The following is a 26,956-nucleotide window of genomic DNA, read 5'->3' on the forward strand; positions in this document are numbered from 1 at the left end:
CCAGATCTACCACAGGATGTAGGATCATGGATTGAATTAGGAATAAACCAGAGCTAACTTCTTTAGAGAACCTTCCGGCAAATCATCTTGGCAATGAACACATCTATATAGGGTCCGACACCAAAAATCTAAGAAGGCAATCTTCTAGTGCTCCCAAGCCTACCATCCCCCTATACCAGAACATAATGGGCTAGTGCTTTTCATAGCACATTATTTGCTTCTAGGATTAAAGAAGGTGGTGTGATGATTGGCTTAAGCTGGTGTCACACATAACGACGACGACAACGACGTCGCTGCTACGTCACCATTTTCTGTGACGTTGCAGCGACGTCCCGTCGCTGTCGCTGTGTGTGACATCCAGCAATGACCTGGCCCCTGCTGTGAGGTCGCCGGTCGTTGCTGAATGTCCAGCTTCATTTTTTGGTCGTCACTCTCCCGCTGTGACACACACATCGCTGTGTGTGACAGCGAGAGAGCGACGAAATGAAGCGATCAGGAGCCGGCACTGGCAGCTGCGGTAAGCTGTAACCAGCGTAAACATCGGGTAACCAAGGGAAGACCTTTCCCTGGTTACCCGATGTTTACGCTGGTTACCAGCCTCCGCTCTTGCTGCCAGTGCCGGCTCCTGCACTGTGACATGTAGCTGCAGTATGCATCGGGTAATTAACCCGATGTATACTGTAGCAAGGAGAGCAAGGAGCCAGCGCTAAGCAGTGCGCGCGGCTCCTTGCTCTCTGCACTGTGACATGTAGCTGCAGCACACATCGGGTTAATTAACCCGATGTGTACTGTACCTAGGAGAGCAAGGAGCCAGCGCTAAGCGCCGCTCCCTGCTCTCTGCACATGTAGCACAGCGACGTTATGATCGCTGCTTCTGCTGTTTGACAGCTAAGCAGCGATCATAACAGCGACTTACAAGGTCGCTGTTACGTCACCGAAAATGGTGACGTAACAGCGACGTCGTTGTCGCTGTCGCTGTCGCTTAGTGTGACACCAGCTTTAGTGGTCACCTTGATAATCATGCAAAGAATATGAAAATAGGACAACCTTTCTTGTGCCAATATGTATTGGGATCAACGACAACTTATACAGTCATATGAAAAAGTTTGGGCACCCCTATTAATGTTAACCTTTTTTCTTTATAACAATTTGGGTTTTTGCAACAGCTATTTCAGTTTCATATATCTAATAACTGATGGACTGAGTAATATTTCTGGATTGAAATGAGGTTTATTGTACTAACAGAAAATGTGAAATCCGCATTTAAACAAAATTTGACCTGTGCAAAAGTATGGGTACCCTTATCAAATTCTTGATTTGAACACTCCTAACTACTTTTTACTGACTAACTAAAACACTAAATTGGTTTTGTAACCTCATTGAGCTTTGAACTTCATAGGCAGGTGTATCCAATCATGAGAAAAGGTATTTAAGGTGGCCACTTGCAAGTTGTTCTCCTATTTGAATCTCCTATGAAGAGTGGCATCATGGGCTCCTCAAAACAACTCTCAAATGGTCTGAAAACAAAGATTATTCAACATAGTTGTTCAGGGGAAGAATACAAAAAATTGTCTCAGAGATTTAAACTGTCAGTTTCCATTGTGAGGAACATAGTAAGGAAATGGAAGAACACAGGTACAGTTCTTGTTAAGCCCAGAAGTGGCAGGCCAAGAAAAATATCAGAAAGGCAGAGAAGAAGAATGGTGAGAACAGTCAAGGACAATCCACAGACCACCTCCAAAGACCTGCAGCATCATCTAGCTGCAGATGGTGTCAATGTGCATCGGTCAACAATACAGCGCACTTTGCACAAGGAGAAGCTGTATGGGAGAGTGATGCGAAAGAATACGTTTCTGCAAGCACGCCACAAACAGAGTCGCCTGAGGTATGAAAAAGCACATTTGGACAAGCCAGTTACATTAGTGCATGCCCTCATCATCTCCCGCCTCGACTACTGCAACCTCCTGCTCTCTGGCCTCCCTTCCAACACTCTTGCACCCCTCCAATCTATCCTAAACTCTGCAGCCCGCTTAATCCACCTCTCCCCTCGCTACTCCCCAGCCTCGCCACTCTGCCAATCCCTTCACTGGCTTCCCATCGCCCAACGACTCCAGTTCAAAACATTAACCATGACATACAAAGCCATGCACAACCTGTCTCCTCCCTACATCTGTGACCTAGTCTCCCAGTACCTACCTGCACGCAACCTTAGATCCTCACAAGATCTCCTTCTCTGCTCCTCTCTTATTTCCTCTTCCCACAATCGTGTACAAGATTTCTCCCGTGCATCCCCCATACTCTGGAACGCTCTACCTCAGCACATCAGACTCTCCCCTACCGTGGAAAGCTTCAAGAGGAACCTCAAGACCCACCTCTTCCAACAAGCCTACAACCTACAATAGCCCTCAGCCCAGTAGACCACTGCGCAACCAGCTCTGTCCTCACCTATTGTACCATCACCCATTCCCTGTAGACTGTGAGCCCTCGCGGGCAGGGTCCTCTCTCCTCCTATACCAGTCTGTCTTGTACTGTTAATGATTTGTTGTACGTATACCCTCTTTCACTTGTAAAGCGCCATGGAATAAATGGCGCTATAATAATAAATAATAATAATAATAATAATTTTGGACGAAGGTCCTGTGGACTGATGAAACAAAGATTGAGTTGTTTGGTCATACAAAAAGGCGTTATGCATGCAGGCAAAAAAACACAGCATTCCAAGAAAAGCACTTGCTGCCCATAGTAAAATTTGGTGGAGGTTCCATCATGCTTTGGGGCTGTGTGGCCAATGCCGGCACCGGGAATCTTGTTAAAGTTGAGGGTTGCATGGATTCAACTCAGTATCAACAGATTCTTGACAATAATGTGCAAGAGTCAGTGACGAAGTTGAAGTTACGCAGGGGATGGATATTTCAGCAAGACAATGATCCAAAACACTGCTCCAAATCTACTCAGGCATTCATGCAAAGGAACAATTACAATGTTCTGGCATGGCCATCCTAGTCCCCAGACCTGAATATCATTGAACATCTGTGGGATGATTTGAAGCGGCTGTCCATGCTCGGCGACCATCAAACTTAACTGAACTGGAATTGTTTTGTAAACAGGAATGGTCAAAAATACCTTCATCCAGGAACTCATTAAAAGCTACAGAAAGCAACTAGAGCCTGTGATTTTTGCAAAAAGGAGGATCTACAAAATATTAATGTCACTTTTATGTTGAGGTGCCCATACTTATGCACCTGTCAAATTTAGTTTAAATGCGGATTGCACACTTTCTGTTAGTACAATAAACCTCATTTCAATTCAGAAATATTACTCAGTCCATCAGTTATTAGATATATGAAACTGAAATAGCTGTTGCAAAAACCTAAATTGTTATAAAGAAAAAAGGTTAACATTAATAGGGGTGCCCAAACTTTTTCATATGACTGTACATGTGGACATTTGGACATTGTCTCCAGAAGCCACAAAACGTTCCTGTAGTCTATTGTCATTTATTGTCTGACCCCTTGATATTTTTTTTTTTTTAAGAGGACCTTTCACTGGATTTTCTAATTTTATACAGAGTACCACCTCCAACTGGTGCTGCTCCACTGATGGTGGAACAGTTTCTTATTCTGTGCCCCTCCATTCCAAAGTTATGATGTTCCCAATATTAGTGCAATTTTTCCCTTCAACCAACTGGGCGTGTACCACAGAACTTCTTTGTGGGTGTTTGCCTTTTCCTGGCCAAACAAAACGCTGCTCCACCCACAGAGAAGTTCTGGGCTACATGCCCAATTGGTTGAAGTGGAAATTTGCATCCTTATCACTGGGGGACACATCTTTGGACCCAAGGGGTGCAAAAAAAAAGGAAATTTGTTCCAGAATCAGAGGTGAAGCACTAAATTGAGTAGGCAATTAATTTATATAAAAAAAATATCTAGTAAAAGGTCTTCTTTTCAAGTGGCATTTTTTTGTATTTTGCATTATATTTTCCTGATATATCATTATCTTAATAATTAAGCATAAACTTTATTTCAACACCAGATCATTTTAAACCAGCCTCCCTATTTTTGAAAAGGCAAGTGCCTGAGCCGCAGTCATCTCCTTCATGTTTATTTCTCTCGTCATCCTAGGAATTTACAGAGTCCCCACAAGCAATTGTGACATTGTAAAGATAAACTGTGCTTCCTTCTCGTTACCCTTCTCACCTGCATAGTGGAGATAGTATACATTTCAATTCCCGTAAATTAAATTATACCAGTCTGTTCCCACCAGAAAAAGTAGGGAGTTGGGCAACAAAACACCGGAACCAAATGACTAAGCATATAGGATGTTAGGGAGGAATAAAACCCACCATAGCTTGTGAGACGTGAGCTTCAGGAACCCCTATACTGCATTTTACTTGGACCCTTATGAATAGGTCAGTAGGAAATACATGTTAGTGTCTGAGATACATACAATACATCCATTCATTTAGAATCCAGCTTAGTCACTTCAAACAGATGTGATGACATAATGCACGGGACTGAATTGACTGAGGGCTTTAGTGTGTAATTCAGACATATTAGATTCAGCTTAGTTTAATCACTTGTCACGTTTACATAAAAATCAATATCTAGTTTTGGCTTCAGTTTTATGAGGTCTATCACCAAATTTCCTCTTATACATTGTATAGCAGCTAACATTTGCACAAAGAAAATCAGTCTCATTTTCGATATGATTGTATTCTGAAATAAAGCCCTCTAACTTGTATTTTTTGTCTCTTCTGCTTTGCTGTCACCTATTCCTCATAGCTCTAAGCACCAAGTAATAAAATTCAAAAAAGATAAATAAACATATATATGTATATATATATATATATATATATATATATATATATATATATATATATATACACACACACACACACACAGTATATATATATATATATATATATATATATATATATATATATATATATATAATATATATAATATATATTAGCCGTAGTACCTGGCGTTGCCTGGGATAGAAAGGAACTATTCTTAACTATAACAAAATAAAATGCTTTAACAAAAAATTATTTTGCACATAAAAGTCACGAACTTAACAGGCATCACAGCCGAAATCATATTAACTGTTCTATACTAACAATGTTCTTTATTGTCTACAGCAACCAATTAGAGCTCCTTGACTACTAACAAAATAGAAGCAGAACTGTGATTGGTTGCTATTGGTCTGATAAATATCCAGGGAAACTGTTAAAACAGTCAATATATTACCTCCAACATCCAGTTTCTGTGTGTGTGTGTGTCTCTTTCTCTGTATGTGTCTCTTTCTGTGTATGTGTATCTTTATGTGCATGTGTCTCTTTCTGTGCATTTGTCTCTTTCTGTCTGTGTGTCTCTGTCTGTGTGCCTCTTTCTGTGTGTGTCTCTTTCTGTGTGTGTCTCTTTCTGTGTGTGTCTCTGTGTATTTATCTCTGTGTGTGTGTCTCTTTCCGTGTGTCTCTTTCGCTGTCCATAATAGTAGTCTATAATAACTGATCCATTCCCAGCTCCATTGACTTCAATGTAAGCAATTTTTTGGCAAATGACTATAAAGCGGGGTGTTAAATTTTCCCCTCAGCACATAGTCTATGTCGTACCCTGACTCAAATGAGGTGGCTGTGCAAAATTTTGTGATTTTTAAATGCGACGGTGCGGATTTTTTTAGCGCACATACATACATACATACATACATACATACACTCAGCATTATATATTAGATGGCTTTAGAGCTCATAGTTGGTTTCTCATCAAAATATGACAAATCTATGGTAATCTCGCTAATCCTATAGTACATTTTATATTTATCTTGTTTGGTACTTTTTGAATACCTCACGTGGATGTTGTATGACTTTCCCTTGTGCAGAATGTGACAAGCTCCGAAGGGATGGATACCGAAGCTCACAATACTACTCCCAAGGACCAACATTCACATCATCTACTGACATGGTTTACACAAATTATCAAGATGACGACGATGATGAACAAAGTCGAAAGGTAACCTCATTCTCACTGTTCCCAGAGCGTGTTCCAATGCCATTATTATACATGCTTATTGCATAACCCTTTCATACAGAGAAGCCTGACTACATGCTGCCTCTTGCCCTATTATAACTTAATCCTTTCAGTGTCTAAGTTGCCTTTTTTGTTGCTGCCTTATTTTCTTTGAAGTGCTTTCATAAGTTACATATGGATGTTTGGTGCACCTGCGGCACTTGGGTCATAGCTCCACCAAAACCATTTTGGCGGAGAAAGGACAAACGATGGTAGAGTAGGAAAGAATAAGACAAGTAAATGAAGTAAACATTATATAACAGTGTAGGATACCACATCTTTAAACTTGCTATGAATTCTGTATATATTAATAGGAAAACACTTATTACAACCTTTTAGGCTTTGTTTGTTCGAGTGGGAGCCTCCACTTTAGGAAAAAGGCAGGGGAATGACAGATCCTGTCATAAGACAATAGTATCTGTCAGGCACTGTTAGTTTTTACATGGAGGCGATTTCAGATTTCAAGAGATGTATCGTAAAGGGATATGTTAGCAATCATTTCCAAATCATGGAGATATTTCTTTTAACTGATGTCAGTTTTGTGTTCCAGATATTGTAAAGAAATAGCCTGGGCACATTAGGGTAACCTGAAGCCTATGGGCCCCAACGCAAAATCGCTAATAGGGACCTTAACTATAATATTATTAGTCTTTGCCTATTGTAACCTCCGCTAGACTCGGGTATACCATCAACCCCTGTACCCACTATAATTTCGCTCCTCCCCGGGCAGCTTTACTTTTCTATAGTTCTTCATGTTCATTGTCATCTACAAGCTCCTATATACAGAATGCTGGCAGGTGGCGTGCCAAGCAGAGTATATGTCAATCTCACTCGAGATTTTGACCATTAGTTAATGGTTGAGCTACTTATCTGTGAAATGTTCATGTCAGTTTCACTTCCGTTATTTGGATTATGTACCCCTATAACTTTTCTGTATTATCTATGCTCTACTAATTTGTACACCAGTCGTTCAGTAGACTGAAGCAGGGCCGGGACAAGCTATTTTGGTGCCCTAGCCAGATGAGGCAAGTGGTACCCCCCATTCACATCACATAAAATCCCCTACACTACCCCCATATATACCCCCTATACTTGGACCACATGTAGAAATTGTACCCAGCAGTATATAATACCCCCTGTATCTGGAACTTGATAGATCCATGTATACAAAGTGAACAGCAGTCCACTGTATATACCCTCTGTGTCTGAGACCACATGTAGCCATATACATGATACCCAACAGTATATATTCTCTATAGCGGTCACAATATGTAGTCATATATAAATAATACCCAGTATTATATACCCCTGTATTTGAGACCACACATTGAAATATACAGAGTATCTATCAGGATATACCCGCTGAAACTGGGCCCATAGTATGCAGATACTGAACTCTAACTGTGACCACAGTATACCAGTATTTTCCCCGTGTACCTACCTAGGACCTAGTGACATAATCGTGTCTTTTGAGCCCCAGTGCAAGATTTAGACTTGCCCCTCCTTCCCCCACTGCCATTACCACCAACATGTTGCTTTGGTGTCCAGTTAAATTGCAAGAGATTATGTTCACCCACCCTGATAAAAAATAATAAATAATACAAGTAAAATATTAGAATCATGTATGTAAATGCAGAAATAAGTTCATTTTCTAACTCATGGTTCCAAATATTGGACAGTTACCAAATTATCACTGAACAAAACCCATAATACAAAGACCAATATTACCAATAATACCAGTATACAATAGCATAAAGCTACCAGACTATCATTATTTATTATTATATTGCCATTTATTCCATGGCGCTTTACATGTGAAAAGGGGTATACATAGACAAGTACAATAATCATGAACAATAGAAGGCACAGACTGAGCTAGAAACATATATTACCACTGTTCTGTTACTGAATAAAACCTACTATACCAATTCCAACATATCAATAGTACCATATACAAGGAACAAATACCACCACTCTATGGCCATATATTACCAACAAATACTGTGGTGACTAAGTAATATCACCATACGGATCACTAAAAATCCACTAATACCGATTAATACCGATATTACCACCATACAGTGACCTCGTAGTGGTAGATAGCACTTCAGACCATATAAATGTGAACACTATAGGTAAAGCCAGTGACTCACAGTGCCATTTCCAATAAAAGGCACTCATTTTTTCTTTTCTTCTTCATCCGACACAGTCTGCTGTGACGTATTCCAGCCATAATTCTTCTTTGCAGAAAGTAACACACAGAATTGTGTGGCTAATCACTTCTTGAGCACCTTGCCCACTTTCACCCACTTCTACACATACTCCATACTTCCAGTTTAATAAACACTATTATGTCACAGTATAGGGATAATGCACATAGCGATGTCACAGCACAGGGATGATACACAAAGGGATGTCACTGTACAGGGATAATACACATTGATGTCACAGTACAGGCAGAATAAACACAGTGGTGTCACAGTACATTGGTAATACACACAGTGATGTCACAGTATGGGGTAATACACACAGCGATGTCACAGTACAGGGATAATACACACAATGATGTCACAGTATGGGGTAATACACACAGAGATGTCACACTACAAGGATAATACACACAGTAATGTCACAGTACAGGGGTAATGCACACAGTGATGTCACAGTATGGGATAATACACACAGTAATGTCACAGTACAGGGGTAATACACACAGCAATGTCACAGTACCGGGATAATACACACAGTAATGTCACAGTACAGGGGTAATACACACAGCAATGTCACAGTACCGGGATAATAAACACTATGATGTCACAGAATAAAGGATAAACACATAGCAATGTCACATACAGGGGTAATACACATAGCGATGTGACAGTACAAATATCAAACACTATATCACATTACAGAGATGATACACACAGTAATGTCGTAGTATAGCTGAAATACACACAGCAATGTCACAATACAGGTATAAACACTATGATGTCACAGTACAGGGATAATACACTGTGTGCAGTATTATTAGGCAAATGAGTATTTTGATCACGATACTTTTTTTACATGTTGTCCTACTCCAAGCTGTATAGGCTTGAGAGCCAACTACCAATTAAGTAAATCAGGTGATGTGCATCTCTGTAATGAGGAGGGGTGTGGTATAATGACATCAACACCCTATATAAGGTGTGCTTAATTATTAGGCAACTTCCTTTCTTTTGGCAAAATGGGTCAGAAGAGAGATTTGACGGGCTCTGAAAAGTCCAAAATTGTGAGATGTCTTGCAGAGGGATGCAGCAGTCTTGAAATTGCCAAACTTTTGAAACGTGATCACCGAACATTCAAGCGTTTCATGGCAAATAGCCAACAGGGTCGCAAGAAGCGTGTTGGGCAAAAAAGGCGCAAAATAACTGCCCATGAATTGAGGAAAATCAAGCGTGAAGCTGCCAAAATGCCATTTGCTACCAGTTTGGCCATATTTCAGAGCTGCAACGTTACTGGAGTATCAAAAATCACAAGGTGTGCCATACTCAGGGACATGGCCAAGTTAAGGAAGGCTGAAAAATGACCAGCTTTGAACAAAAAACATAAGATAAAACGTTAAGACAGGGCCAATAAATATCTTAAGACTGATTTTTCAAAGGTTTTATGGACTGATGAAATGAGAGTGACTCTTGATGGGCCAGATGGATGGGCCAGAGGCTAGATCAGTAAAGGGCAGAGAGCTCCACTCAGACTCAAGACGCCAACAAGGTGGAGGTGGGGTACTGGTATGGGCTGGTATCATCAAAGATGAACTTGTGGGACCTTTTCGGGTTTAGGATGGAATGAAGCTCAACTCTCAGACCTACTGCCAGTTTCTGGAAGACAACTTCTTCAAGCAGTGGTACAGGAAGAAGTCAGTATCGTTCAAGAAAAATATGATTTTCATGCAGGACAATGCTCCATCACATGCATCCAAGTACTCCACTGCGTGGCTGGCCAGTAAAGGTCTAAAAGATGAAAAAATAATGACATGGCCCCCTTGTTCACCTGATCTGAACCCCATAGAGAACCTGTGGTCCCTCATAAAATGTGAGATCTTCAGGGAGGGAAAAGAGTACACCTCTCGGAACAGTGTCTGGGAGGCTATGGTGGCTGCTGCACGCAATGTTGATCATAAACAGATTAAGCAACTGACAGAATCTATGGATGGTAGGCTGTTGTGTCATCAGAAAGAATGGTGGCTATATTGGGCACTAATTTTTTGGGGGTTTTGTTTTTGCATGTCAGAAATGTTTATTTCTAAATTTTGTGCAGTTATATTGGTTTGCCTGGTGAAAATAAACAAGTGAGATGGAAATATATTTGGTTTTTATTAAGTTGCCTAATAATCCTGCACAGTAATAGTTACCTGCACAAACAGTTATCCTCCTAAGATAGCCAAATCTAAAAAAAACCCACTCCAACATCCAAAAATATTAAGCTTTAATATTTATGAGTCTTTTGGGTTGATTGAGAACATAGTTGTTGATCAATAATAAAAAAAAATCCTCTAAAATACAACTTGCCTAATAATTCTGCACACAGTGTATACACAGCAATGTTGTGGTAAATGGATAATAAACACTGTGATGTTACAGCACAGGGGTAATGTACAAAGTGAAGTAACAGTACAGAGGTAATAAACACTGTGATGCCACAGTACAGGGATAATACGCACAGTAATGTTGCAGTGCATGGATAATATACATATATATCGATGCTACACACGTTAAAACAAAAACCCAACCCTGCATCTGTCCCATCCCTGCTCCCATGATGGGCAGCACTGTCATCCTTTTCCTGCTGCAGGTGGCACAATGCCGTGAGTTCTTTGTGCTCCGGTGACTGGTCACTCACGTCCGCTGCAGCTGTGGAACTTTGATAGCACGGTGGCTTGCACATGCGGTTGAAAATAGCTCTGGCCCTGAAGCACTGTTATGCTCAGTGTGTGCCAGGGTGCAGGCAATTCCATGAGCATTGTCAACGAGTCACTAGCACAAGTGGCCTGTCTGTACACCAGCTATCACTCTTTGCATTACTGATGGCTGCACACCATTTGTCAGTTGGGGCGCTGTATATCAGCAGTGCTATACAACAACAGAAATTCTCTTTTTTTTTTAAAAAAAAATTGTACCCCCCTTCAGGGGTATGTGAGGCAGCGCCCTAAGCAGCCGCCTGCCTCTGCCTCCGTATGTCCCGGCCCTGGACTAAAGACTGTCTGTTCCTTTGTGTTTTCCATTGAATGTTTGATGCTCAGCATGTTCATGTACATTTGCTGTCTCTGGCATCCTTTTATACTCATTTTCTCTTTTCCGCACAGTCTAATGTGTTAGGATGCATCTGTCAGTCTTGCCATAGTGTCTGCTGTTGCTTGGTGCCCTGGAACATGAAGGTACACCGGCTGTAGCTCAGACGCTCCCATATGGGTGCTGTAAATCTGTAGAATTAGAGCTAGCACCTCTTTATTATTCTTCACCAGCGTTCTCTCTCAGGATAAGGCCATGATTCCAATAAGATGAAATCAGAACAGGGAAACCATAATGATGACATGGTGGCATTTCATAGTGTATGGAACCGCCAATAGACATGAAGTCTGATGTGCAAAGGAGAATTACTCATATTATAGGCTACAAATATCAATATACCCAAGAGTGTTATTAGTAACAGTAGTATGAATGAGTCTAAACCTCACATTAAGTGGAATCTGTCACCAGGTTTTTGCTATGTAGTCACAGAACAGCATGATATAGAGCTTGAGGTCTTGATTCCAGCCATTGTGTCAGTTGCTGATCTACGTGCTGTCATTTTGATACAATCTCTATTTTCTTTACAGAGCTATCATTACTCAGAATGCTGAACCCAGTATAGCCCCACTCACACCACTGATTGTTAGCTGTGTACACTGTATATTGACAGAAAGCTGCTAATCAGTGATGGAGGCATGGTTAAACAGACCCATTTACCAGGAGGCACACGACAACTAGTCTGGTAGTGATATACTCCGGGAGACAAAACACTGATTTTGTTGAAAGAGCAACACACAGCCTAGTAAGTGGTGACATCACTGGATTCAGGCTCTGAACCCCTACATTATGCTGCTCTTAGGTTACATTGCAAAAACCTGTTGATAGATTCCCTTTAAAGGCAGTTTTATATTGTTACTATCTGTCTTCTTTGTTATTGGATTGTATGCCTTGGTACCATAGACTAACAATAACTTAAGTACTTGTACACATCTGTAAATGTGTACTGTGAGTGGAAAGAACAGGTCTATATTCCCACGAGAATCATGTGAATAGTCTCTCTTATACTTAATGCCACTTCAGGGTCAGATTACAGAGAGCACTAATCTTCACTTCATGCAGCCAATCGATTGATGACGCCTATTGGTCCTACAAACATTTCTGGTTCAATCATGTCCCTGTTCTGGAAACGCTGATCTGTGTGTAATAGAATAGCATGACATAGTTAGACTTTTGCTCAATAATACTCTTTTTTAGGCTTAGAACTAACAGTATTATGCCTGGAAATATCTGTGATTTATGAAGCATTTAACAATTAGAATGTAATAGACTATCATACTAGCATTTATCATATGTATGTTGATATATAGAATATACTGATACTGGTGCTTTAATGTTCCATTGACATAGGCGACATTACAAGTTGCTCTGTGTGGAATCACACATCAGAGGGGCTGGGGCCACAGGTCCGCCTCATACACACTAGACAAGGAAAGAGAGGCCTAGTTCCTACTCTGCCTATCATCACACCCACTGATATTTGTACTATCAAAATCAGAATTCACATTTTTTAGATTGTGTAATCAAACAATTGTTTAATCCCAAATATGTATATAACTATGTATTGGTCACAATGTAAAAGAAGATTGCAACTATACTATATGAAGCAATTGTGGCGCCCTGGACAAGCCAGGGGCCACAGGTAACTACACCACCATACCCTACACCCCGATTAGGCACATCTAAGCCAGACACAAAACCCTTGTTGCCTTCCCCAGGGGCTGATGTCCACACCAGGGGGTGGAGCCAGGCGGTTGGTCTCCACCCACCAAGGAGTTCACAGTCCTGGAGGAGGGAAAAGGAGCAGATTAGCTTGGACAGTGAAAGTGGAAGGAGGAAAAGTGAGCAGTAGTGAAGTGGCAAGAGAGCAGACTGAAGTGAGTCCGGGTGTGTGGCCCGGACGGAGCAACAAGGTTGGCAGACGGTGGTGACCATCTGCAGGAGTGGCCTATCGGAGTTTGCCGTAAGGACCGTGGACGGGCGGTGGCCCGGCGGTACCGGACCGGTACACAAGGAGAAGCCAGCACCATTGGCAGGGGCTTTTCGGACCCCGGCAAGGCTAGGAGTCGCCGTGAATTTGCCAAATCCGTTAGTGAAGGGGACCTCCTGGGTTTCCAAACAGTCAAGTCCCGACAGAAGGCAACCGTCCAACCGTGAAGGGGAGACACCGCCACCGCCAAGGGCAACCGTTTCCCAGGGCCAGCGCCTGCGGGCAAAAGGGGCTCCTCTGGCCCACATCCAAGTCGGGGAGCAGGTTACCGGTGGGAACCCATCGGAATCAACATAGAACATAGGTGCAGGGAGAGACAGTCATCACTAACCTACGGGGAAGAAACAACTGCAGCCATCTGGGGACCCGTCCATCCAGCCGTGTGTTTTACCGAGAATTGTGTCATCATCTCAGGCTGAGTGAGTACCCCCGTGCCGTACGGCACAGCGCTGCGCCTGTACCCTGCACCTCACCAGGCCCCGCAACCCGCCTGCCATCCAGCCCTACCCCATTACCGGGCCCCGGGACAACCAAACCCCTACCCACGGAGGGGAGAAATAACAACTCAGCTGCTCCCTGTCACCGCTCCCGGGATCCCCGTTCAGAGCAGCGGTGGTGTCACCAAAATCACCACAACCGTGGGTGGCGTCACGGACAATATCCATAATCAACACCCCCACAACCAATCATCCCCTTTTCACTCACGGGCGAGGAGCGCCGCTCGAGCCCCGGGATCCGGCCCACCGCTCGAGCCACCACAGAGCAGCGGCAGCCGGACCCGAGCAGTTGGAGAGCGTAGCGTCCCCTCCTCCGCCCGCGACACAATGTTTAGGCAACTACACATTACATCAACAGGGCCCTTCATAACATCCCATTCCTAATCTATAGGCATTCATATTGAGTTAGTCCCCCTTCGCAGCTATACTAACTTCCATTTTTATGGGAAGTCTTTCTACAAGATTATGTCTGTAGGTATGTTTTCCCAATTATACAGAAGATCATTTGTGAGGACCGTTTTCCCAATTATACAGAAGATCATTTGTGAGGACCGTTTTCCCAATTATACAGAAGATCATTTGTGAGGACCGTTTGCCCAATTATACAGAAGATCATTTGTGAGGACCGTTTGCCCAATTATACAGAAGATCATTTGTGAGGACCGTTTGCCCAAATATACATTTGTGAGGAAACACACTGATGTTGGATGAGAGGGCCTTGCTCAGCTTACAATTTACATTCTAGTTCATCCCAAAGATGATTGATGGGGTTGAGGTTAGGACTCTATGCAGCCAGTCATGTTCTTCCTCACCAAACTCACCCAACCAAGCCTTTATAGAACTTGCATTGTGCCCATTGGTGCATCTGGACGACCATGGACATCCATGTATTAAAGCTTCCATTGCACAGTTTTTGGACTGATCTTAATGTCAAAAGAGTTCGGAAACTCTGCAGTTATTGAGTCAGCAGTGCCTTGATGACCTCTATACCCTATGCGCCTTATCACTTGGTGCCCCTTATGTAACTTAATGTGAACTACGCTTCGTGGCAGATTTTCTGTGGTTGCTAAACACCTCCACTGGAGGGAAGAAATTTCACCAACTGATTTGTTACAACAGTGGGGTGGCATCCTATTACAGGACTATGCACAAATTCACTGAGCTCTTTAGAAGGATCCATTCTTTCACAAATCTTAAAATGGGTTCTCTGGGCTAAAGTGATAAGTCTGCAGTCACTTTATGTGACTGCCAACTCATGAATCCACCCAGAACACGCACCGTGTGCTGCAAGAATTCGACGGTTTCTGAGCTAGGAACGGTGGTCATGTGACTGCAATTGTGCGCTATGCATGTTCCCGGCCAGAACCAGACTAGTGAGCACAACCTTGCTCCATACAAATGTATTGAGCAAAACTGCTTCTACTGGATGACCATGCGCACTAGTTGTGCGCCTACTTCATACACTTGTACTGAGTGATGCCGTGCCCACTAGTCGGGTTCTGACCGGAAAAGTACATAGAGCACAATTGTGGTCACGTGACCACCGCTCCTGGCTCAGAAACCAGCGAATCCTCCCAGCGCACTGTGCATTCACTGGGAGGATTCATGAGTCTGCAGTCACACAGAGTGACTGCAGACTTATTTTAGCCCGGACAACCTCTTTACTAATGGCAGACTGCGTGACAAGGGGCTACATTTTATACACCCGTGAAAATGGTTTATTAAGGGATGTCTCAATACTTTTGTCTTTATAGCGTAAGTGCTGGTTAATTGTTTCCTAGTTTTTTCAGAACATATATAGCATCAATGCAGCATGAACTGTAGGGGTACGTTCACATTGGAAGTAGCAAAGTCCGCAGCAAATTTCATGTAGTTTGTTGCAGAAATGTTGTGCAGTTGAATTTCCAGTATATATTAATAATCTGCACTGTAGGTCAGTTTCTGCAAAACATAAAGGCAGCACCTTGCTCTGGTGTCAATAGATGCTTTGTACAATTACTAAATATAGTAGTACTGCAGAAGTATAGTGTTATTATGTACTGTATTTTATATTACACCATCCCTTCTTGGCAACATCTGTTTTATCACTGTTGTTTCCAGACTAATGGTCACTGTTGCCCCGAGCCACTGCGGAAAATAATATATTCAGTGATCTAATTATTAATCTAAAGAATCAATATGTAAAATGTATGAAATAATCAACAATATATATTAATAATGATAAAACTACCGTAAAACAATATTTTTGCTCGTACACCAATCTTATGTTTGCGAGAACACCAAATACCTCCTCTGACTAGAATATGTATGCATTTCCTTGCTTTGCTATTTCTACACAAAAGCTCCCAAAATGAATTCCAGGAACAGCTTTGACCTATATATTTGCAGCTGGATGTTGGTGGTGGGGTCTTCACAAGCTATATATATGCCAGAAGGCAGCCACTAGAGACAGTTCTGATAGATCACAAAGGGGCTGCCCTGATTAGTCACGCACACATTTCTTAAGAATTCCTAGGAAGCAATATCAGGAAGTGGCACTAAGATGATTGTTCTTAGAGATAAAACAGTTATAAATGTAGGCGAATATTACATAGCTAAATAGGTTACAAATGACTTAGATCCATCAAGCTCAACCCTCCTCACCAGTTATGCATTGTCTATTGCTAGTTTATATGTATCCAACAATACTATTTGTTGTGAGAAAAGCATCCAGCCCTTTTTTGAATGCTGTTATAGAACCTGCCGAATGTGGTAGGGCATTCCACAGTCTGACTACTCTAACTGTAAAGAATCCTTCCTATTTAGTTTCCGGAATAGCATTTCCTCCGCATGTAATGAGTGCCCCTGGTCCTTAGTATTGTCTTTGGAAGGAATAATTCATACAGTATACCAGTCCTTTGTATTGACCACACATGTTTTACACATATAAATGATACTGTATCTCGTCTGAGGTGTATTTTTTTGTAAGCAAAACATCTCATTATAGAAGAGGCTTTCCATCCCATTAAATAATCTAGGTGTCTGCCTTTGAACTTACTCTAACTTTTCAATAAATTACAAAATATCCAGATATTTGCCATGTAATAGTATATGTACAGCAATATATAGAATTTGTAATAAGCTGCATTGGACATTTCCATCTTGTGCACTTAAATGGGTTGTCCACTACTAGGACAACCCCTTTTCATTCCCCACGTTTGGCTTATTAAAATAACAAAGCCTATACTCACCTCCTGTGCCAATGCTGTTACAGCAGTAACAACCTCATGTGAGCGCCAGAGACGCGAGAGCCGGCGAGTAGTGGACATTATCTAAGTAGAAAACATCAGGATCAATGGGATCTGTATAAGCTAAAAGTATGTTCAATACATAAGTAGCATCCGAAGAGAGAGGCATTCAAAGTTTTCAATTTTCTTTGTTGGAACATCAAAGTCATTAGATAAAATTCGAACGGATCCCCGCATTGTTTCTCTCCATGAATTTTAATGTGTTAATACACAACCTCAGTAATTACAGACACATTCAGTTTTTATTGGCTGATTGTGCTACATGTATAAAGCAGTCGAGGGCTAACATATAGGGATCAAAACTGCATATCTTCAACTAGCTCCACACCATTGTCTAGGATGCATCACTACATTTATAAAATCTGTTATTTTGTTATCTTGATGTCCGTAATAAATTGACCTATAAAAGGTTCAGTCACTTAAAAATTAAAAGAAAAACTCAGAATACTGCAACCTAATAAACTAAGTAATGCTCATCTTACTGGTCCCCCGACATTCACATTACGACACTTGTCTGCACAAAGACCAGCGGGGAACCAAGCATGTGACTGCTGTAGCCACTCACTCACAATGAGGTTTTGATCACCGATTGACTTCAGTCATAAAATGTTTGTCTACACTGACCAGTAAGTACAGAGATCAGCGTGGAAACCAGGAGCATTGGGGAGGGAGCGGTGGAGCATTAGTGGGAAGAGTTTTGGGCTGGGACTGCATGGCGATTTTAGCCAGGACAGGTGTCACACGGCCAAAGATCGCTCTGTGCAGCTACTAAATTGCGATGAATAGAACTAGGGCCCCAAAAAAAGAGAATTGCAAATCAATTTTCATTTTCTCGCTCTTCGCAGTACCTGAGAGGTCGTGAGACAGCGCCTTTCACTTGTAGCATTGTAGAGTGACTTTTGGCCATGTGACTCGATGCAACCAGAATCACCATGTAACCCCAGCCTTACCTATTTTAAATTCTTAAAGCCGTTGTTTTTTTATTTGAAGTTGCTAGAAAATTCCTTTACGAAGATTTAGAGCAAAAGGGAAATAAGTGTCTTACTGTGACTAATGAATATAATCTTATTCCTTTTGTAATGGGTGACATAAAGTCTTATGGTAGTAAAGCTAATGATCCATATTTACTCTACAGTTTTCAGTTTCTTCGAGTGAAGAGGAAAGACTGCTGATTGGGAAAAGACCAAAAACCCCTCTTTCTCATGAGTTCTCTGATACCCAAACCAACTGGACCAAGTCACTCCCGCTTCCCACTCCAGAGGAGAAGATGCGTCAAGAGGCTAAGGCTATACACACTGATGTGGTGCCCATAAACATTACTGGTATGATCAGACTATACTTTGTATTTTAGAGAGGAAGACCACAAAGGTCACCTCTGTGATAGTCTGTACATTTTATATACAAAAAAGTTACATATAATAAAAAATGGCTCAAATTACAATGATCATTGATAATAGGTAGTGATGAGTGAGCACTGCCATGCTCGGATTCTTGGTACTCTTAACACGCAATTGGATGCTTGGATGGACGCGACTCGAGCCCCTGAGTATAATGGGGAACTCAAGCATTTTTCCAGAAGATTTCCCCATTGACTTCTATTCGAGTCGTGCCCATCCAAGCTTTCAAGAAGATTAAGAGTACCAAGCACCCGAATATGGAGGTGCTCGCTCATCACTAATAATAGGTTGTAATGAGCGAGCACTACCATGATCGGGTGCTCGTTACTTGAAACGAGCAGTTGGATGCTTGGATGGGCGCGACTCGAGCACTAATGCACAAATGCTCAAGTTCCTCATTGTCTTCCATTATACTCTGGTGCTCGAGTCGCGCCCATCCAAGCATCCAACTGCTGATTTCACATACCGAGCACCCGATCATGGTAGTGCTCGCTCATCATAGGCAATGCATGAATTGCTAGGCTCAATTCACACTGTATTTTGCTGTGTCCATTGGAGGATTTCTCAATGTGTATCTACAACAAATGACACTGTACAAGCATATAGTGGCATCTGATGCTAATAGGCTAACATTGTAAAAAAAACAAAAAAAAAAAAACAAATATAGCACTTGATATATAGTTTTACTGGATGCCTGTTTATATCATAGTGCATAAAAAAACAAGGTAAAAAAAATGTGTATTGAGGTATACTGAACCAACAGAGAACAAAGGATGCTCTCTCGATCTCTGTCGCGTGGACGGAGGACTAAGGATATGCTTGATGGAAGTGCTGGGAGCTTTGCCGGCTCACCCAGTATGTGGACACTGCAAAATGCACTGTGAGAGTAGTCTGAAGCTGATGTTTGTGTGCAGACAAGTGTATGGATTGTCATCTGTATCGTTACAGCCCTTGTACATATAGTGTAGTAAACATACCAACAGATAGCTGCATTTTACGCATTGCCACTTTTAACACCATTTTGTGATTTAAATCAGCATAACAAGTTTTACAATGAGCAGAGAGAGATTTTGCATTTCATTGTGACTGTTATCCAGTAATATCTGAAGCTGCTTTCTGCTGGGTTCACTTGGAATCAACCAACATCATGTCTTCGTCAGAGATGTACAACTGGGCTTAGTACCGCAGAGTAGACCACTCCCCGCCCCGAAGTACAAAATGATGCAAAAGAGATATTTCTATGTAACAGACTAATGCCCCCTTAAAGGGAATCTGTCACCAGGTTTTTGCTACCCTATCTAAGAGCACCATGATGTAGGGGCAGAGGCCCTGATTCCAATGATGTGTCACTTACTGGGCATCTTGCTGCAGTTTTAACAAAATCACTGTTTGTTCTGGTGTAGGAATGCTGAGCTCTGTATTACCCTGCACACACCACTGGCAACTTACTATGTACACTGTACATAGGCAGAAACGCACCAATTAGTGCTATGGTTCAACAGGACTATGGAGGACTACATGAAGCAGGTTTAGTAGTCCTTTAGTGATAATCGCATGATGATAAAACAGTGATTTTATTAAAGCAAGCAGCCCAGTAAGTGACACCAATACAATCAGGATTCCTATCTCTACATTGTACTTCTCTCAGATTACATGGCAAAAATGTGGTTACAGATTCCCTTTATGGGTAAGATCGCATTACTGATTTTTCATTTGGTGAAGATTTGCAAAAAATAATCTGCTACAGAAATCCACAGATTTCAGCCTCAGATCCACAAGCGGAATGAGTTTTATCTGATGTAGTTACCCGCTGTTTCAAAAAGTGGCCCAGAATGATTTGTATTTTAAATCTCTAAAAAAAATTAGCATTATTTGAGTAGCGGTGAGGATTTTTCATTGAAATCAATGGGTGGTGGGTTTTAGTGTCCATCACTGGAAGTTATCAGCTGTATACATCCGGATTGTGACTTCTCAAACACAGAAAGCAGATAGATTTAACACTAGAACTACTGGACTCGTGACACCTATATAGAAATACATGGTGCAAAGTAGTCAAAATGACTACCTCAGTAGTTCTGGTGTTAAAAGACAAAAAACAAACAAAAAAACAAAAAACTTACTAAATATTAGCTGAATTGAGAGAGTCAAAAACTGGTATAGATTAGATCTATGTGGTTAGGAACAAGCGAAGTCAGAACACTTGTTGTGGTTAATAAAAGGTGGAACAGAATGTCCTCACTGAAAACATATCACCCTTCTCTGCATACACCCATTACTGGGTGATATACGCCCCATTCCTATGCGCTCCCTGAGCGTCTGCATTAGAATTGCTCCCTCTGGTGGATTCTGTGCCATCCTGCAGTCCTTGTATTATTTGAGATACCAATTGCCATTTTTAAAAGTTTGTTTTTCTTGGGGGGTTCAGGATTTTCTTTTTGTCCCGCATATAGAATAGACATAAAGGCAAACTTGAAATAAAGTATCTCCGGGATCAGGGTGTGGAGGCCAGAAAGTCCAGAACTTGCCATCATTCTATGAACAGTTAGGGTATGTGCGCACGTTGCTTTTTACCTGCTTTTTTGCTGCTTTTTCTTCTGCGCTGTTTAATGCCAAAATGGATGTGTTCTTCTATTCAAGCAAAGTCTATGGGAATTTGGGTTTCTTGTTCACACTATGTTGTTCAAAATGCTGCCTTTTTGTGGCAGAACTTTGGTCAAAAACTCAGCTTTTCAAAGAAGCAACATGTCAATTGTTTTTGCCATTTGGGTTTTGCACTGCAAAGCTGAGTTTTTGACCAAAGTTCTGCCACAAAAAGGCAGCATTTTGAACAACATAGTGTGAACAAGAAACCCAAATTCCCATAGACTTTGCTTGAATAGAAGAACACATCCATTTTGGCATTAAACAGCGCAGAAGAAAAAGCAGCAAAAAAGCAGGTAAAAAGCAACGTGCGGGCATACCCTTAGGCTATGTTCACACATTGCCTGATCTCTTTTGCGCTTTTGCTGTGTCGTTTGTCTCAAGTACATGTTAGTTTAATTCACCACAAAAGCAGCAAAAATGGAGCAAACACAGCAAAAAACCTGTGATTTTACACTCTCATTACATTCAATGGTAAAAAAGCAGCAAAAACACTGATAAAATTGACACGCTGCTTCCCTCAAAAACAAAGAAGTTTTCCATTTCAGTTAGGGAAAAAAACCAAGTGTGTATGTTTCTGGAAACGCATAGGGGGTTTTTTTGCATAAAACCAATGGGAAAAAAAACATACCAAAAAAGGCAACATGTGAACATAGCCTTACTGTAATTGTTACAGACTTCTATATATAACATGTACACCTATATGTTATGGAATGAGTTCAGTTTTCTGCACTAAAGCCTGCATCGCTCATAGAGAAGTCTGTAATCACGGTCATTTCTCACCGGCCACGTTCAGCAGAAATAAGCATGCTAGGCCATTTCCATGGGGTTTGCACTTAGAGCGCTCTGAATGCAGGTTCATTCATTTTCCCTGACAAAGCAATACAATGGCCGGAGCAATGGGAGTGGTTGGATTATTGGGGGAGGGTGGGAGTTGTGCTGCATGATAATTGTGGTGCTGCGAGCATGTGCATGTGGGAAGACCTCAGGCCTGCTGACACAAAGCTCGAATATGCTGAAGAATGTGCAATCTGCCCCTCTGTACAGCCTGTGGCACCTTAGACATATTAAAGTACACCTTACATAGGCAAAGGTGGACAAGGTAAAGGCATCAGTCATATCGAACGACATGTGCAGCTCATTGTCCCCCGAGTGACAAGTCAATTAAATATTGTTAATGGACGTATAACTGCTTTGAGACTTCGTGCTATTCAGTTTCCCTAGGCATTACGCCACAGGAACACATTGAGTGTTTAGTGAGTTTTTACCTCAGTATTTGTAAGATAAAACCAGCAGTGGGTAATAATACAGAAGTGTTGCTCGTGTTTCTATTACACTTTCCCTCTGATTGTCCCACTCCTGGTTTTAACTTACAAATACTGAGGTAAAAAACTCACCAAATACTCAACGTGTGCACGTGGCCTCAGTCATAGCTCTTCTTAAGGCCACGTGCACATGTTGAGTATTTGGTGAGGGTTTTTTTTTACCTCAGTATGTGTAAGCCACAACCACCAGCAGTGGGTAATAATACAGAAGTGGTGATCATGTTTCTATTACACTTTTCCTCTGATTGTTCCACTCCTGGTTTTAACTTACAAATACTGAGGTAAAAAACTCACCAAATACGCAACGTGTACACATGGTCTTAGGGGAACACGCTAATAAATCAATATTGGTTCATCAGAAGACATATAATAATCCATTTATTTGTGAAGTTTGATATGCCCATTGTCTTAAGGTCGAGCACATTATTGGAGTCCAGGTTGTATGCACGTGGCTGTGATGGAGCTTGATGTTACTCATTGCATGTTTTGCATATACTTCATTAAAAAGTAATGGTGAAAGCTGTGTTTAATGAAGGGGCAGTAAAATAAAATGCATGCGGATTAAGGGTATATTCACACTAGTGATGTTTTGCTGACATGTCCATCTGAATCTATGTACATGTGGCAGAAATTTTCTTCTGAAAGGATTTTTCAGATGCTGAAATCTGTATAACCCATCTACTGTGTGTGAACATGCCCTGAAGCCCTGGATGCATTTTCACAGTGGGACGTTTGTGCCTGAAGTGGACACAGCCTGATAGTTCACTTATGTCGGATTCATTATTTACTCTTAAGACCACAATGTCACAATAAGGTTCTATCGTACGTGTAAATTGTGGGGTTAGGAAACGTATTTTTCAGTAAGCGAATCCCAGAAGTTTTAGAAAACTATTAGGACTGCATTCAGACATCCGTGTGTCGCGTCCGACGTTCATGAGGCGACGTTAAGCCCCTGAGACGTGCGGCCGGTCATCACCGTCCATACTGCAAAGCTCCTTCTACCCATTGCAATGTTATAAATGACATCCGTGCGCTGTTCATCATTTTCATAAACCCATAGACTTACATTGACGAATTTGATGCACAGGTGACTGTGATAAAAAATGGACATATCTCCAGTTTTTTGAGCACTACGTTGCCTGCAAAAATTAAAGTAAAAAAAAAAAAAGGATATGTGAACAGCATTATCGAACATGTACCCATTATAGTCGATCCATGAAAAACTTGGGAAGAACAGACATGCGAAAAATGGATGTCTGAATAAGGTCCTAAAGGGAAGAAAGTTGGGCTAAAAGCACTGTAATATATTTAATAATCCCCACACACAAAAAAAACTTTGCGAGAAAACACTTTCTGAAAAATTGTTTTGTGAGACCTTTCACAAATCCCTTTCAGCCCTCCGTTTATTTTGCTGCATTTTTTTAGGAGCGTGTCCACACCAAAATACAGTTTAGCAATCTGAGTTTTTCTTGATAGATTGATATATAATTATATACCCTCTTTTTTTAATGTTTTTTTGTGTTTTTTGGTGAAAATTCGAGGCAACATTTTTTTTTTTTATGTGTTTCTTAATGCCGAAACACTGGAATTCTGTATTGTAAAATGCAATTGCGTTTTTACATGTACGTTTTTTTTTCATGCTCCCTTTTGAAATCCTATATGAAAAAAAGCCCAGTTCAATAGGGGATTTTTTTTATTTAAATGCGTGTATTTGGGGATAAAAACATTTTTGCATTTGGGTTTCATTAAAAGGTCGGCATCGTTTGGTCTTTGGGTATGTGCGCACGCTGAGTTGTTGGTGTAGAAATTTTCTGCACCAAAATCTGCACCTTGTGGCAGAAAAAATGCACCAAAACACATATGCGCTTTTTGGTGTGTTTCTGTGTTGCGCATATTTTTAATGAAATCAAAGGCTGGAATGAATACAAAATGCAAGAAAAAAATGCACCAACAATTGACATGCTGCTTCTTTTTTCTGTACCCAAAACTGCAAAGAAAAAAAGATGCAAAGTGTGCACAGCACTGAATTCTCATTGCCTTTGCTGGCATAAGGATAGACATACAGATTTGGGCAACATACTGCACCAACAAAAGCATCAAAAACGCACCATGCGCACAAGGCCTTACAGTAAGGCTCTTTATTTCCCTGCACTTTCAACTTTGATGTAGGCTGTGGCCATATATCGGCTGAGAGGAGCTCCGAAAAAGACAGATATAATAGTTACAAACGCCATCTGACCGTCATAGAGGGCTGACTGGTGGATTTCCCGGTAATGCAGCCAGTAAAGCACAGCAGCTATAGCAGCCAAGCTGTGCAGAATGTTTCTTGAAATCCAAATGCAAATATTATTTTCAACTACAAATACAAAATTTAAGTAAAAAAAAAAAAAGTTTGTCCCCAAAGTTGGTCAACCTTTTTAATGTTGCAAAATTGCTATACCTCTGCCACCAAATAACGAAAAGTCAACATCCATTATTATTTATCAGCAATATATAATGATATATCTGGGAACATTATTGTGACATGAGGCACCTTGTATGTTTTCCTGCTGTAATACTTATACTAACATCATCCATTAATACCTCCTGTGTTATTGTCCCAATAATTTAGGGGTAACAGATGCATGATGTTAGAGTGCTTGGATTAATGTTGCCTTGCTTGTTCTACTACTCTATATCAGGGGAGAATTTCGACCGCCAAGCCAACTTCCGGCGGTCTCTTATTCATACTGACACTGTGGTAAGACGTCCGAAGAAAGTCAAAAGGAGAAAGACTATAACAGGCGTCCCAGACAACATACAAAAGGAGCTAGGTATGGCTCATCAGAACTGTATTCCACCAGCAGCCATCACCCTCATTGCTCACCACTACCAGCTTAATTACATCTTATGCCACCCATCAAACAATACAGTCTGATAGCCTTACAAAAGATGACAAGGTGACAGTTATGGTTAAAGGGGAATCTACTAACCACTTGCACTAAAATCCTACAACTCCTAAAGTGTTATACTTACAACTGTTCCTTTCCATTGTACAGAACCTGAGTCATAATAATTTCTGTACTCTGCTACAACTAATAGCGCACTGAATGCCGCCACAACTGTCAGCTCATGTGCTGCGCTAACTGTGCTCTGCCTACTTATGAATGTAGCACATACCATATACTTGGCATGGCAAGCATCCGGAGTCTGTGTGGGGTTATCAATGTATTCTTAAAGTGGCGTCATTCTGTAATTATCTGTATGTGCTGAGCATGAGGTGGTTGTTGTTGTTTCGTGTGTACAGATGTAGTTTATAGCAACAACTCCAAAAAAAATAATTTTCTATCAATTTATAAGTGAGTCACTAGAGATTCTATACGGAATAGTCTGAAATAAAGAAAATGCAATTCGCCCTGCTCCATCTACATTTTTTTTTTCAAAACAATGTAGCCACTGCTTATAAGTTTTGTTATGTGGGGATCCTGGCCATGAGCCTATCCACTTTTTGAGGACCTGTTAGCCATTAAAAAAAAAAAAAAAAAAAAAAAGAGTAATATTCCTTGTAAAAATCCCTGACCTCCCCTGATTCAGACTCTTATGTTCCATTTTGCACTGTTCCTTTCCATTGCAGAGATACTCAGATTTGTTGCTTTGGGATCTCAGTTTGTGAAATCTCTGCTTACAGTTCAACTCTGTGTTTCTTCATAGTTCTCTCTGGTGGTGTGGTCTGGTCTTTCTTTTTTTTTTTATTTCTCTCTCACATACACTGCCAATCACAGGAGGACAACTTCTGAGACTGCTAGATTACCGTAGTTGCCAAGTTGTGGATTACAGTGTCTGGTGATGGTAAGAGTGCACACCCGTACAAAAGACTGTGAGGAAATGCCCATTTGCACTACAAGAAGAGATTTCACATACTGCTCTACAGAAGCATTAAATGTTTCTCTGCAATGGAGTGACGCAGCAGAAATGGAAACCGCAGCAGAATTGAGGGAACTCGGGGACTTTTACTATATTTTTTTGGTGGGGTGTATGCGAGTTGGCCGTTGCATGAGCTTTCATGCGCCCTCTCCTGTTACATTTTTGTGAAGATGTTGATCTGAATACAGAAGGTTAATGAAAATGATGAGTGCCACTGTTTGGTCTCTTGAAGAATTTGAAACCATAGATCGGTTAGGTTTTCCAGGACTGAGACCTCACCAATCAAAACTATTAGACACTGGCTACAATATATTGAAACATTAAAAAAAATCTACTTGTACTCACCTGTGAAAACATGGAAACTTTTTACCTAGCATGCAGTTGTACTGGAATTTTTAAAAGTTTTCATTACAGTATACGCCTGTATTTGTGATTCGATGTTATAAAACTGTTAGTGGAATTCCATTGAGCTATGTTTAAATCTTCTTTGTTTTTATTTTTTTCCAAGTCCAAATGCAATGT

At 41.1% G+C, this 26,956-nt stretch overlaps 1 protein-coding gene across 5 annotated transcripts in view; it reads left to right on the forward strand.

The window, feature by feature from the left end:
• The window catches only part of NHSL1 (NHS like 1), a 263,927-nt gene that overhangs the window by 227,669 nt on the left and 9,302 nt on the right, over nt 1–26,956 (forward strand). For 3 of the 5 annotated variants that reach the window (XM_075339826.1, XM_075339827.1, XM_075339830.1), the window contains exons 3-5: nt 5,881–6,011; nt 18,305–18,491; nt 25,213–25,344. In XM_075339826.1, the coding sequence (XP_075195941.1) occupies nt 5,881–6,011; nt 18,305–18,491; nt 25,213–25,344 (450 nt within the window). The remainder of the gene's footprint in view (nt 1–5,880; nt 6,012–18,304; nt 18,492–25,212; nt 25,345–26,956) is intronic. The other 2 variants (XM_075339828.1, XM_075339829.1) reach the window with 1 other exon arrangement.

This window comes from Anomaloglossus baeobatrachus, chromosome 3 (genome assembly GCF_048569485.1).
Source record: "Anomaloglossus baeobatrachus isolate aAnoBae1 chromosome 3, aAnoBae1.hap1, whole genome shotgun sequence".
Lineage (NCBI taxonomy): Eukaryota > Metazoa > Chordata > Amphibia > Anura > Aromobatidae > Anomaloglossus > Anomaloglossus baeobatrachus.